A 15,640-nucleotide genomic window follows, 5' to 3' on the forward strand; every position below is an offset into this window, starting at 1 on the left:
AAGGGTTTCGTCTAACTCTTCCTTCTTTTTCTTTTGTTTAGTTTTTATTTCATTCAGCGGATAAAGTCTAGCTCCCGGTCTTTCTAGCCACACTTCCGCATATTGACTCTCCTCCGGGTTAAGGAGTTTTTTATTATTAACCCAGAGGTTTAATTGCTGTCTTACCCAATCTTCTTCTGACCCATAGACTGGCCAAAAGACATTTTTAGAAATCTTCTTCCCTCCCCATATCTTAGTACAATATTCTATCATTTTCTGCTTAACTTTCCCTAGGGTTCCAGGGAAATATCTCCAATTGTCTAAGATATATGCCAGAGGGGTATTCTTAGGTACAGTGGGTACCCTTCCCATGGGAGTCGAAAGCTTGCTGCCCTTCGCCCCCATCTTCTGGAATATCCTCAAACACACACTCACTCGCTCCCCCTTGTTCCTGGCCCAGTCCCTCGCGGGAGATGGGAAATGCAGTACTTAAGGGTCCACACTCGCTTGGTTCAGTATATCGAACCTCTCATTCGTTATATTCCAGGAAACCCAATCCCGCCCGAACGGCAAACCCGCGAACAAATTCGCAATATACTTACGCGTCCTGCGTCTTCGTCCGGACTCCCGTGCACAGAATTTTTATGGGATTTTACCGGTTTCTCCTTTGCTCATTATTCTAGAATTTAGGTTCGTCGGTAAGGTTGGGGTAAGCTGTTGGTCGCGGGGCCGCGAAATGTCGCGGGGCGCCTCCCCGGAGGACCAAAGCCCACCGTTCCTTATCCGAGTCACGGCACCAGAAATTGTTATAAATTGAGACCACAACGGATCATAATCCAATTAAAATTTTATTAATTATAGCAAGTAGAATATGAGCAAAAACAGCGCTGGACGACAGGGGAGTCTGCGCTCCGCCAACTGCCGTGCTGATCAGTTCAAACAGCCCCCTTTTTATACATCTTTACTTCCGTGTTCATGAGGTAGTGGAGGTACTCTGCGCATGCTTCAGTTGTTGTTAGGGGGTCGTTTTCTGCCTCCTGGTGGTCATTGAGGCCGAAGTAAGAAGTCTTCCTCTTTTGACCCCTCTACTCCTATGTCCTTATATGGAGTGGTTTGTCTTATTTCTGCCAGTTCCTGGAACATCTTGCAGTTATCTTATGTTAGCATAAGCGGTCTCTGGTTTAGTTGGTGTAAGCGTTTGCGGTTATCTTATCTTGCGTAAGCTGTGTCCGGTGGCTATTTGCATAAGCGGTTTCATATCTTTTGTTGCCTAACCTTTACATTGGGCTTAACATATATCTTAATAAACAATACCCTAGTCTATAGTTTCTCACACTGTTGAGTGCCAGGATTATTCATGCTACTCATCTGAGTGGACTAAGGACTGCTCATGTGCAAGTCTTCAAGGGCTGGAGCCCACATGAACTTTTACAGGCAAACAAGGCATACTTGGTTGTGTTATGTAGGTGGATAATGTCATCTGATAAAATGCACTTATTTATACTTATAATCTTATTTAATTGGAGTTTATGTAGCAATTAGTCATCCAAGTGCTTTTTATTAGGGCTAATCCAATTTCACAGTGGGTTCCTGACATTCTTGGGAGGTTAAATTCAACATAGAACATACATATCTGAGTGTATTTGGGCTGGTTATTTATGGATTGGTGTCCTGGGTTCAGCTGTAACAGTTATTTTTCTCCTTCCTAGTACCTGGTGCAGTGCTATGTTTCGGCTTTAGTCTGAGAACAATGCTGACAACACACTGATGTTTTAGGCTTTTGCTGAGTAATGGTTACCCTGATGGAGGACTTTTCAGTCTCACGCTCTGCCAGGGAGGAGGGGAAGCCGGGAGGAAGCAGAGACAGGACACCTGACCCAGACTAGCCAAAGAGGTATTCCATACCACAGCACATCATGCCCAGTATATAAACTTGGGGCAGTCACCCAGAAGGGCTAGATCACTGCTCTGGTCAGGCTGGGTATCGGTCGGCATGTGGTGAGTGGTTGTATTCTCTTCCCTTGTTATTTCCCTTATCATTATTATTATTGGTGGTAGCAGCAGTGGTTTGTGTTATACCTTAGTTACTGGACTGTTCTTATCTCAACCCATGGGAGTTACATTCTTTCCATTCTCCTCCCCATTCCTTCAGGAGCAGGGGGAGGAAGAACGGGAAAAGTGAGTGAGCAGCTGCACAGTTCTGAGTTGCTGGCTGGGCTTATACCACGACAGATGTGGAGGAGACACACTGCATTGCCACGAACTCCCACCTGGACTCGTGGGCTTTGTGGATGCCGGTTATAACCACCCTGCTCAGGATGTAACTCCACCGGGGCATTCACAATGAGTTATACCTCACATATACATCATATGCTCTCCTCAAGGCTTGATCTTGCCTATCAGTTAGCATTCCTGAAGGTGATTTAATTGTTATAACCATGGTATTGGCCTTATTCCAGATGGAAAACTAAGTGATGATTTTAATTTATTTTTTTTTTAATTGACAATCAGGAAAACATAACCCTTCCTCTTCCCAGAACAGTATAAAGTCTTCATGGCTTTAAACTTGAAGAAGTGAGACTGAGATGAGCTCTTACGCAGAAGTTCTTCCCTGTGAGGGTGGTGAGGCCCTAGCACAGGCTGCCCAGAGAATCTGTGGCTGCCCCATCCCTGGCAGTGCCCAAGGCCAGGCTGGACAGGGCTTCAAGCAACCTGGTTTATTGGAAGGAGATTGGAACTGGATGAGCTTTAGGATCCCTTCCAACCCAAACAAGTCTGGGATTCTGTGAAGTCCAGTGGGGAATGAAATGAATTACATGATTGTACACCAGTTTCCTCTCATAGAATCCTAGAATCCTAGAGTAGTTAGGCTTGGAAAAGACCTTAAGATCATCTAATTTCAAACCCCCTGACAAACCTCACACTAAACAAGGCTCTGTCCAACCTGGTCTTGAATGCCTCCAGGGATGGAGGACTTACAGCTTCCATGGGCAACCCATTCCAGTGCCTCACCATCCTACCAGTAAAGAACTTCTTCCTTATATCCAATCTAAACTTCCCCTGTTTAAGTTTTAACCCATTACCCCTTGTCCTATCACTACAGTCCCGAGTGAAGAGTCCCTCTCCAGCACCCTTGTAGCCCCCCTTCAGATACTGGAAGACTGCAATGGGGTCTCCACGCAGCCTTCTCTTCTCCAGGCTGAACAGCCCCAACTTTCTCAGCCTGTCTTCATACAGGAGGTGCTCCAGTTCCCTAGTCATCCTCGTGGCCCTCCTCTGGACTTGTTCCAACAGTTCCATGTTCTTTTTATCTTGAGGACACCAGAACTGCACACAATACTCCAAGTGAGGTCTCACGAGAGCAGAGCAGAGGGGCAGGATCACCTCCTTCGACCTGCTGGTCACGCTCCTTTTGATGCAGCCCAGGATACGGTTGGCTTTCTGGGCTGCAGGCGCACACTGCCGGCTCATGTTCATTTTCTCATCAACCAGCACCCCCAAGTCCTTCTCCCCAGGGCTGCTCTGAAGCTCATCCCAGTGTTTTATTCTGCACACTGCAGTATGATGATTTTTCAACTGGAGTGATGGGCTATAAGCTTGAAATTGTGTATGCAGGGAGGAGCTAAAAGTATAAGGAAGCATAATGGCATGGTTTAAGCCAGTCAGTAACTCAGAACCCTGCAGCTGCTCACTCACTCCCACACCCTTTTCTCTCCCCCCATCCCAAGGGATGGGGAGGAGAACTGAAAGAATGTAACTCCCACAGGTTGAGATAAGAACAGTCCAGTAACTAAGGTATAGCACAAACCACTACTGCTACCACCAGTAATAATAATGATAAGGGAAATAATATGGCGAGAGAATATAAAACTAAAAGGGGAAAAGAAACAATAAACACAAGTGTTGCACAGTACCATTGCTTGCCACCTGCTGACCAATACCCAGCCCAACCCGAGTACTGATATGGGCCTTCTAGGTAACTCCCCCACCCCAAAACTCTGGCCTCAAGATCTTGAAGTCATGTAGTACGGCTTTTGATTTCTTGAAATGTTGTTGAAACCAATCGTTCTGATTTGTATATCATTCAGCAACATAAAATGGAAGTGTTCATATCTGTGGCCTTCTTGGAAGGTGCACCCTAAATGTAACTCAAGTTAGTATAACTAAATAATTCACCTTTATTTCCTTCTGGCATGCCTCATACTTGTAGCTATTATCAGGAAAAAAATGCTCCAAAATTGTCTTTTCCAGCCTGAAGCCACAGCTATCATGAAGAATGACTATAAAACAAAAATAAGACTCAGCCAAATAACATGCCCCGTGTTCCTAATCATTAAGCGGCCTAAAAGAGGGTTTTTTCCCGAGCAAAACCCCAAGGTTTGGTCCATTTTGGCTGTGTCTTTTGTAACCTATCTATCAAAATGAGGATTATTTTACCCATTCTGAAGACTGCTCACTGTTAATGTGAGACCTTCAAGTGGATTGGAGATCTCAGCCCATCACTAACCCTGCTGCCCAAGGAGCAGTGAGAGAAAGTGAGACTCGTTCTAAAAGTGCATAGCCTCCCTGAAGTAACTGGGATTTAACAGTTCCAGCTAAGGGGAAGGTTGATCTTGCTCTCTGTAAATAAAACTGCCAGATTGCTTTTAAATAGTGTTACCAACATTGAACTTCTAAAGATCTTCTTATGGTTCTTTCAGTTCAGTGCTGTAGAGCCTAGCTGTCTTCCTGTGCTGCGTTATGTTTTCTCTGCAGCCTGTCTGCTGCTTTATTGCCCTGGCTGCTGAAGGGACTGAGCAGCCTTCCGATGGTCTGGAGCAAAGCTGCTCATCTGACCTGTGTTTGGCAGAAAAGTGAGAAGCTGGAGCACAGACTCCACTTTTGTCTGTTGTGGCTTCTGGGTCTGAGGAGATTGTGAGGGGACACAGGAGATCTATTTGTGGCTGCAGGGAGTGTCTGCAGAAGGGCATTCTCACCTGAGAGACACTGATTGGAACCTGCTGCCCTTTTGAACTTCAAGTGTAAACAAGATTGCATGTAAAATAGCGGGCTTTGCTGAGGCTGACAACCTTGCTGTGGGTTTCAGGCAGGCCATGTTGTGTCAGTGATAATAGATAATGGTCTGTGGTGAAACAAACAGAAATAGAAAAGTACTGTTTGGCATGGATTGTGGGAACATAACCCTGAAAATAGGGGATTAACACTGCCTTTAGCAAAAGGGAGTCTTATACCAGCTGCATCAAAAGGAGCATGACCAGCAGGTCAAAGGAGGTGATCCTGCCCCTCTACTCTGCTCTCTTGAGACCTCACTTGGAGTATTGTATGCAGTTCTGGTGTCCTCAACATAAAAAGGACATGGAACTGTTGGAGCAAGTCCAGAGGAGGACCACTAGGATGCTCAGGGGACTGGAGCACCTCCTGTATGAAGACAGGCTGAGAAAGTTGGGGCTGTTCAGCCTGGAGAAGAGAAGGCTGCGTGGAGACCTCATAGCAGCGTTCCAGTATCTGAAGGGGGCATATAGGGACATTGGGGATGGACTCTTCATTAGGGACTGTAGTGATAGGACAAGGGGTAATGGGTTAAAACTTAAACAAGGAAGTCCAGATTGGACATAAGGAGGAAATTCTTTCCTGTTAGGGTGGTGAGGCACTGGAATGGATTGCCCAGGGAGGTTGTGAATGCTCCATCCCTGGCGGTGTTCAAGGCCAGGTTGGAGGAAGCCTTGGGTGATATGGTTTAAGTGTGAGGTGTCCCTGCCGATGGCAGGGGGTTTGGAACGAGATGATCTTAAGGTCCTTTCCAACCCTAACTATTCTATGATTCTGTATATATTTGCTTTGCACTAATAACTCAATGAATAGACTAGAGCATTTGGCTGTTTACATTGTGTTTGGTATCCAGTCTTTGGGAATCCTATGAACCCAGAACACACGTTCAGTGTGATCAAACTGCAAGGGCATGGCAGCAAGCAGTACAGGCTCTGAACCATCCCACATTTCTCCTTTGGTAGTGTTACATTGTTCAGACTCATATTAATCTGCCATTAAGGATGCCACATTGGAAATTAGGATGGAGTAACTCCTGCAGGACATGCTAGTGGGTAACACAGATCCATGTTAGTGGGTTCACTCAGCTGTGCAAGGGCTCCCCAGCAGGCCAAGGCTTGACTCTTCACTTCAGATACCTTATGGTACACTTTATGCATGAATGCTGAAAGCTGCTTTTATTCCTAGTCTTTATATGCTGGTGTATAACTTTTCAAGTATTTGAGCTTTGTGTGTATGACTTTGCAAGTATTTTGCTTCTGTGGTGGGTTGGAAAGGTGGTAAGAAACAAGTTAAGGAAAGAAGAGGGAGGTGTACTTCTATGTGAAGCATCTGTGAGGCAGGTCTGGCCGCACCATTGCTTTTGGCCTGGAAGGCACTGTGTGTGGCAGTATCTACAGAGTCTGTGTGGGATGAGCATCAGCTGTGAGTGCTGATGTGTTCACCTGCTAGGGAATGCTGAGGGCAGACTTGAGAATTGGACATGTGTCATTAGATCAGTAGGTAGCCCACTGTAGGGGGCTGGAAGTGTTCCTGTAACTCAGGGAGTGGAGTGTGGTCCTAAGGGAGAACCTTGTTTCTTGGACTTTGATCTTGTAGGTCTTTGGGTGATTTATATGAATCTGCTGGGCTTGATTCTCTAGTTCAGGAAAGCAGATCATACACGAGTTGCAGGCTTACCTCTAAGTTATACCAAAGAATGTCGAAGGCTGCAAATTTCATGAGCCTGTAGTTGTCACTTGAGGTGTGCTTCCTTTCTGCCCCATCTTGCAGCTTCATGGGATTTGGGATTGCTATGAACCACTCAGGAGCTGTCTTGAGATGGCTGTAAATCGGGGCTGAAGGCATACTAGCCCAGTGCATTTGCTCTATCCTGGAAGAATTCAATGTGTTGCTTCTGATCCTCACTAAGAGCTGAGGGTGGTGCAGCACTGTCCCTGTTTTCCCCTGCTTGTGGGCTGGAACTGGTTCAGTCTTTGACACAAGGATAATGTCCCATGAATAGGACAAGACGGGTAATGAAGCCTTTAGTCAATATGGTAGGGATTTGGAATGCCTGTCAGGGCTGATCCACCTAAGGGGTTTCTGAAAATGAGGCATTTTTATCCTGGGTGCACTGGCTTTTGGATTAATTTGCCCTATTATTCTGACATTTACCAGTCAAGGATCTGAGTTATGTTTTGAATATTTTATTGAACAGGAGCTTTCCCCAGCAACCTTGCTGCATACTTTTTATGCAGATGCTGTACAATTAATGTTTCTCTCCTCTCTTCCAGTTCACATGTGTTTTCAGATCAAGATTCTCTGCAAAGAAGTGGTAAGGCTTTCAGTGTGCTCAATGCCTAGATACTGGTTCTGCTGGTGTGGCTATAAAAGATTTTCATTCCCAGATGTTGCTTCTATTGGCATTAGTGACTTTCCTGACAAATGTTTTGTTAAACGCTATGCATTTTTAAAAAATACTCTTTAAAGGGTTGCCTAGTTAAAATAATAAGTTACTGACTGACTCTCAGATACAGTGAGAAGAAAGTACAAGAAAGAAGTTGTTATTTTGTTTGTTTGTTTATTTTTTTAACCAAATGAAAACAGTGAAATGTCTGAAGGTTGGAGCAGTGAGAGTGTCCATGAAATGAAGTGTCATCTATGAAACTCTACTTTCGTGGCAAGCAGTCAGGCTATCAGTTTATTTGTCAATTTCCTGTCTCTGGCGAGTGCAGGGAAAGAAATTCCCACCCATAATTAACACACTTTGGCCATGTAGTTCAATACATACCCTTTGTCAATAGCTGGCTGTAAGAAGAAAGAAGAAGCTTTTGTAAAGTGTATTTGGGGTGAATAAATACATATATAGGCAGAATCCTGTCATTTCTGGGCACTGAAGTTCTTCCCAGTAGGGGTGGCAATATGATCAATGAAAAGAAGAGGAATCCTGATGTACAAGTAAACTAGAAGATGCATATATTGAAGCACCAATCCACATAATTTCCAGAACAGAATCAGGTATTCTGAAAAGCACATTTTTGTGCAGGTGTAATTATTATTTGCATAGGAACCTGCAAAATTATGCTTTTACAAATGATTGGATATTTTTTCGTATGGTAATAACACATTTTCTTCTGCAGGTGAACATTATGATGGTGGTGTGAAGCCAAAACTGAATGTAAATCAAATATCAGTTACACAGGTAATGTTTGAAGGGCTGGATCTGTAAACTTTTTTTCATAGCACATTAGTTTAATTTACATTATTGAATTAAATAATGAGTTGTTTACAAGAAATAGCCAGCAAAACTGTCCCTGTCATTCTGATATGGTGCTGAATCACAGCCTGCTGTACAAGACATCTGCTTTTTGGAGAAGCCATCTGAGACTTCAGTTGGTGTTGCTGGTGCTGAGTGGCAGTGGGTTTGGGCACAGGATCTTACTGAAGGAACCAAATCCTGTCATACATATTCTGTATAATGCCATTTGATTGCTGTGGCCAGTATTTTGCTTATATCACTTGGTACTGAAAGAACAGATGAAGCAAAACTGCAGATTGTTCGAATTTAGTGGGAGTTTTTCCGGAGTCCAGCCAGTAGGTCTTTTAGAAACAGAGCACAAAAGCTTCCTTACCAAAAACCCTCTAAGTGATGCAATCTCATGTAAATAATCTACTGATCAACTCTGTCTCATCTGTACTTCTGAGAAGACAGTTTTATCATTTATACAAATGATAGTCATAGTCAATGTTTCATCATGTTTTCTGACCATGCATGATCTTACCTTGCTTTCAGCTTGTTGCTGTAAGTACTTCCTAATTTAATCATAAAGCAGTCTTGTGCCATACGTAAAGGGGTCATTCAGGGTCTGAGCAGGGAGACATGATTCCCTAAACTGAATGCAAAAAGAAATTTCTCTTGAAGTCAAGACAAAGCTTTGGGGCTTAACTACTTTCCTTCTGGAGCCTGGCAAGATGCAATTTATTGGCTGAGAGTACCTCTCTTGTTTGTGCATGATTTGTACTTGCTTAGTCATATGACATGCAGACATTGTATTATGTTACCAGATTTGGGTAGGACATATATGTAGATAGAAAAAAGATGGTGTGTGGAAAGCTTAGTTTGAAATATGGAAATGGTTAAATTTTGAAGTCCTTTCTAAGCCCTAACTCACTGTCTCAAAATATGTTGTCTCACAGCTAGATTGGCCTCCTTTGGCTATGAAATGTGGCTTAGAAGAAATAGTATTTCTCTAGTGTCTACAGATAACATAGAAACTGCAATCCCCAGGTTTTAATCTAGCAGATGACTGTTTTTTTTTTGAGTGTTGTTTTCTGCAGCAGGCATTTTCCCAATTTTAATGCCATTAGGAGCCAAACTCTGTGCAAATAGGTGTAGACTTGGATATTTTCTTTCATCTGGACAGCTGCCCAGTGTGCTTTCTGCATGCTAGGCTGTGTCCTTGTCCCAAACTGAGTCCTCTTTAATGTGTTGAGATAATTTTTACAGGTGTTGTAGAGAGTCCTCTGCTGAGGTAAGCACCTTATGATTCTGGCTTTGCTTCAACTTTTTATATTTGGCAGCTGTAGGTGTGCTGGGTGAGATGGGAGCATGATAAGAATGTGTTTTACGCCAGTGATACTACCCTAGTAATAAATGTAACTTCTGCTGGCTCTCTGGCAGCTGTGCTGGAGCTAGACGTCTATGTAGAGTGGCATTCTTGTGACAAGAAGGGGTTAGCCAGAGATTTCTCTGCTTTCTCAGTTTATTACTGCTGCAGCTGAGAACTGGCTCCACAGATGCTCTCAAAGTGCTGGCCTCATTTATTTATTATATTGGTAGGATGGAGAGTAACTCCTGAAATATGCATCTTCTGATACTGATCTTTTATGTGGTCAATTCAGGTTGTCAGCTACAACTTGAGCAGGAAAGGACAGTGGGAAAAAGCAGCCATCCACAGCTATTACAGCCCTCTCAACGTCACGGTCAATGGCATCCCCTGCATTCTGTTCTGGGCCAAGAGAATCATGATTAAGTTTGAAAACCACACGCAGCTGGATTTGACAGAGAAGACTTTTGGTGTCCATGCAACAGTGGATGTTGGAGAGTCAAGCTGCAGTGAAGACAATGCAGTGTAAGGTGGCATTGTACTCTGCCAAGTGAACTAGTACCAGATAATGAGTCTAGTAAATACATATTGAAGGTTAACTGACATTGTATTATATGGTATAGAGTCCCATGGGCAAGCTCCTTCCTATAATGTCCTGACATTGCAGGCAGCAGGGCAGCGTGGGTTATATACTTTCAGACCAGTCTTTCATGGGACACGTAGACACACACAGCTGCGTTCATTTCTTACAGTCAATTCTTTTAACAAATCAGTTTTGCTGTTACTGCTTGTGAAGCTGAAGCTGTTATCTTTTTACTCTCTAGCTGGTTTATGTAGGTTCTTAGGAGGTTGAGTGGTGGATCTGATGCTGAATGTGGGGTCCTAGGGGCTGGCTGCACATGACTACTTATCTTCTCACAGGATATGTGTCAGCAGTAATGTAAACCATTGGTACAAGACACAGATGTGTATTTAGAAACAGGTGGCCCTAAGTCTCAGTAGTGCCAAGAGTTGCTGAAGCCAAAGTCAATTCACTAGAGGTTTGCATGTGACCTGAAAAGTCTTCAAACCTGTGAACTCTACAACGTAGTCTGTCATGATTTTCTTCAGGATGAGCAGCATTCAGCAGCTTTGCTTGTGCTAAGCCTGAGGGAGACCTATGTATTAACTTAACTGAATTCAAAATTCTCCAATCCCATGGCTATAATAGAAAGTCATGTACTTATTTTTATTTCCTTTGTCATGTACCTGACCACTTCTCTCCCTCCACATAGTGTGCTGGCTGGCTTCATGTGTAATACCATGTCATTGATTGCATTCTGGTAGGTAAGACTAAAAATTAGGAAGTGGGTACCTCACTGGGCATATGCTGAACATGAGCATTGGGTCTACTCCGTAACCATGTTTAAAAATGTAATGACACACAACAATAAAAATAACATGACCAAACCCAGCAGTTTCCTTTAGCTCCTATACAACATTTCACCTCTGCATCTAAAGATGTTTCTGTAGAAAGTGCTCTAGTGATGCATATCTGTGAAATCTGAAATGTCATCTGCATTTTTTTCATGCTCTAGTATTTAAAAAGATGAGAATAATGTGCCTCTTAACAGTTTCTAGTGGTATACAGAGGTGATGCATGACTTGAGATACATGCCATGGCTTGTGAAAGAGAACACAGATCAAATGAACCTAATTGTTAGCCAATGCTGGAAGCAGCAGGATCGAGTTGTGTTGAAAGGTGAACATGCAGTTCTGTTCTTTCTGGATAGTCTAGGCCTCATTCACATCAAAAGGTGAACTACTGGAATTCACAGGTGGAAGATTTAATCCTTTCAGTTTTTCTTCCATTGACTTAAAAAGCATAATGAGCGAAAGGCTCCATCTGTAACTATGCTTCATCTTTTGTGCTGCTTTCAAGATCTCTGAAGTTTTTATCTAGCCTCACGATACTTGCTTTTTGACCTAGGCTTTCTCTGAACTTTGGTGACATTGGCAATCTAAAGGGACTTGTTATCCGGTAAGTTTATATGATAAAGAAAATATTAGATAATCACATGTTAATGTACATTGTTATGCAGTTGCTTGAGGAGTTTTTTCAGAACTTGTGTAAGCAAAATAACGTGATAGAAACTGGTGATTGTATAATTGAGACCCCTGCATTGAACAGGTCTGTCATTTTCCTGCCCTGTTTTATTAAGGAATTTCTTCTGTGTTGACTTTTCTATTCATGAGAATCATTCGGGTCATCTCGTTTGTGCAGAATCTTCCCATGTCTGAGATTTTTGCTAAACCTTGCTAATTAGCTACATTTTTGTCTGGGAATCTTGCCGCAAGAGCTGATAGTGAGGGCCACTCAAGCATCAGACTATGGCCTATTTTATGTTTGCTTCTTGGTGATAGAAGAAACCAGCATTTCTTGATAGACAGTTTTATGTATCTTGGATGGAAGTACAAGACCAATGTTGGATATAGATTTTTCTCTGTCTTTTAGGAAGAATCCTTCGTATTTCTTCTCACTGTGAGGGAAAGCAGCAAAGTAACTCCTTCAGCTGCAACAAGCAAGAACCTCAAATCACTCAATAGAAGGAGCTAGAGCTTTATAGTGATACATTTATACATATATATACATGAAATATATATACACACAGTCTTAATAAGGTTGTTCAACCTGTGAATTTGATAGTGCAACTCTTATTCAGACTTCTCATTTTTCTTCCCATACAATATTTCAGATTCTTATTAACAACCAGCTATTACCAGCTGTCTGTTCAGAACCAGTTCAGCTTACGCAGACTGCAGCTTCTTTACAACCATTCCATACAAGCGACGTTTAATGCAACCAGAATATATGCACCAGCAAGTTACTCCTACCACTGTGAACATGTGAGCAGCTTGCAGAGATATGATGCACTTCTCATACCCAGCTCTGCAAATGATCTTTCAAAGCTTTGGGAAGTCACTTTTATTGGTTTCCAGGTAATGTAATGGAAATAAGACAAGTGGATCCCATAGGTAGATTGGTGGGAAATTTTGCTGCCAAGAAAAAATGATGGCCTTCCATGTACAGTGTACAGGATCTCCATGGAACTTGAAATATAAATGAAGACCTCAATTATTATACCTAACCTTCCTGTCAAAGGAAATGAAGGGCTTTATAGATACTCTGTAGTCTTTTGCCTGGATTTCCCTTTGATGTAGGGAGTGAATTTAACTTTTGGTGTTCTATCTCTGAACTGGGCTCTTAAACCCAGCATCAGTAACAGCATAAGTCACCAGGTATGGGGCTCATTTCACTTAGCCTTCAATGCCTAGTGATTTTAACCTTGTGCCCTTATTATAGTCACCTCAACCTGCCTTTAAAGCCTGTGGATAATTCCTCTGACTCATCTTAAGTCCTTATTTTAGGATGAAGTTGATCATCTTTCCTGTTAGGATGATGAGGCACCAGAATAGGTTGCCCAGGGAGGTTGTGAATGCTCCATCCCTGGTGGTGTTCAAGGCCAGGTTGGACGAGGCCTTGGGTGATATGGTTTAGAGTGAGGTGTCCCTGCCTATGCAGGGGAGTTGGAACTTGATGATATTAAGGTCCATTCCAACCCTAACTATTCTATGATTCTATGATCTTCTGAAAGTGCCTGTTTTTCTGTGTTTGGCAGTAAGGGAGCCTGAGATGACTGGAGTAGGATGTGTTGCTTTTAGATACCTAAGTAACAGGGCATGAAGAGCTGAGAAGAGGATTTTGGGGGGAAGGTGATTCCCTTTCTTCACCATGTGATAAATGCCCATGGACTGATTTAGTGGAGGAGTCAATCAATTCTCTGAATGCCAGTGTGGTAAACTTCATGTTAGAACTGAAGCCACAAGTCAAACTTACTGGTATTAGCCACAAGTTGAGTGCAATTTTGAGTGGTTTATCTGGTTTGCTAACATATACCGTACACTTGGATCTGATGAGAAAAAGACAGTATTAGGATAGGCAATTGAAAATATTTCTTTGTTTGCCACACTGAATTTTACGCAGTTTGAAACAGAGACTCTGAAGAGTCTCAACAAGTGATGCTGGATATGAACCCATTAACTTGAAAGTTACTACACTTAGAATTAAATATTACAGGACTATTAGGAGTGATCATTGAAGACTGTTGAAAACATAAGTGCAAATCCTTTGGGCTGCAGAGCGATGGAGATTAGAACAGCTGGCAGTTTCTAGAAGACCTACCTGGATAAACTGAATGTTAACTCCAGCTAGCACTAATACAGTTTTGCAATACACATGTGTTAAATTAAAAAGTCTTACTGCCATCAGAAGCAAATCCATGAATTTGTAGCTAAGATGCAACCCTTTTGCTCTCTTTGTAGATTCAAGGTTTTAACATTCAAGAAGGACACTTTGGCTATGCAAAAGACTGTGCGTCCTTTTTCTCTCCAGCAATACTTATGGGATTGGTTATGTCGCTCATTCTGCTGCTAGTTCTTGCCTACGCTCTTCATATGTTGATCCACCTGAAGTCTCTTGACAGGCACTATGAATGCAAAGCTTCTCCTGCCTATTTTCCACAGATGAAAGACAATGACATGGGAGATGAGAAAGAGCCACTGAGAAGCAATGGAAATGAGTCCTATGAACTCAGAAACCAAAAGATCTGCAAAATCTACATTTAGCAGTGCACATTTATCTGTCACAGTGAAATAAATGGTATTTTCTTCTGCTGGTGCTGTTGTATGTAGTTTGTTCATATTTTTCACCAACTGATGAATAAAGTAGCTAACAGACTGTTTAGCTGGTTACTGTCTGATATTTATTGATACCCATCTCAAAGATGCCTTGGGAAACAAGATGAGTGAAAAAAAAATCCATTGTGAGTAAGAGATCTCAGGTAATGGAACTTTATCCCTCTCGTACAGGACCAAAATATGTATCTTTCTGTCCAGCTTACCAAATCTTGAAGACAGAAGAATCTGTAATGGAGACTTTGAAATTGAATAAAGGTACAAAAAGGAAAACAAAACAAAGTAAAAAGAACACCCCTCCCCCAAAAAACATTTTTAAAAAATCTCTTGTCTTGTTCTTTCAGAAAGCAATATTTTTTTTTTCCTGGATTTGCATTTGCTATATCCACCCTGCTCTGTGTCCTGACAAAATAACACCCATTCCTTTCTCGGTATATGTTTTGCTTTTATTTTCCAAATTACATCCTCTCTCTTTGTCTTCAGAAACTCCTTTCCCTCATTTGGAGTCTTCAAAGCCATATAAGTAGTGTATTATCCACTATATTGATGAAATAGTGATGGCTCCAATATAGCAGCATCTTGATACTTTCCTCTGTCTAAGCTGGTGGCTTACTGTAAGGATCTAGTGGGAGAACAGCAGACATCTTGTCAAAGGCTTATCCTTAACTTCCTGGCTCAACTCTGTGCTAAAAGGTGGATTATGAGCATTATACCCTGTAATTCTAGGTTAATTTATTTTCTATCAAATCCCATCAATCTCCTTTGGGAATTTTACCTGAATGGAGATAGCCAGTGCTGTGACTGAAGACATACATAAACAAAACAGTGGAAGCTCCCTAGCAGTGAAAATACAATTTTCACTTTTTTTCCGAGCATTTAAGATACTGTCTTCCCACTCACCCTTTCTTCTGTTAGAGTCAAAGTTCGGGAACTCCAAATCAGCCTCTAATTCAGCCCTGACTTCTAGCAAGGAAGGACACAATAATGTACCAACTGTAATGCTTTCAGGTCACAAGTAATACAAACCCATTGTTCTTGTCTATCAAGAGCAAGAATTTCTTAAATTTCAGATAATGGATCTAACTAGTTGTCTGTGGTCTTTGTAAACTGTTCTGCAATGGGGGATTGTCTGCCTGTTGTAAACCAAACACTGGAGAACATCCCCGGTCAGCCCCTGCTTGTGTGCGGACACAAGAGCTCTGGCTAAAAACAGCGTAGGCAGCTCTTAAGTATTTCATCAGGAGGTGGAGCTTGGCCTAAGCTTCACAGCCCAGCACACTGAAGTAAAAAAA

At 42.3% G+C, this 15,640-nt stretch overlaps 1 protein-coding gene across 1 annotated transcript; it reads left to right on the forward strand.

Moving 5' to 3' along the window:
• The first annotated feature begins 452 nt into the window (after positions 1-452).
• On the forward strand, positions 453-14,658 carry LOC133217042 (V-type proton ATPase subunit S1-like protein). Its single transcript, XM_061362164.1, has 8 exons — positions 453-464; positions 527-677; positions 7,226-7,342; positions 8,148-8,209; positions 9,910-10,139; positions 11,584-11,634; positions 12,350-12,593; positions 13,977-14,658. Exons 1-8 carry the CDS (start codon positions 453-455, stop codon positions 14,277-14,279), a joined length of 1,170 nt encoding a protein of 389 aa, XP_061218148.1. The 3' UTR covers positions 14,280-14,658.
• Positions 14,659-15,640: the final 982 nt, after the last annotated feature.

Source organism: Neopsephotus bourkii, unplaced genomic scaffold (genome assembly GCF_033783945.1).
Source record: "Neopsephotus bourkii isolate Nb327-2 ecotype Australia unplaced genomic scaffold, CSIRO-AGI_Nbou_v1 NB_1089, whole genome shotgun sequence".
NCBI classification, from domain to species: Eukaryota; Metazoa; Chordata; class Aves; order Psittaciformes; family Psittacidae; genus Neopsephotus; species Neopsephotus bourkii.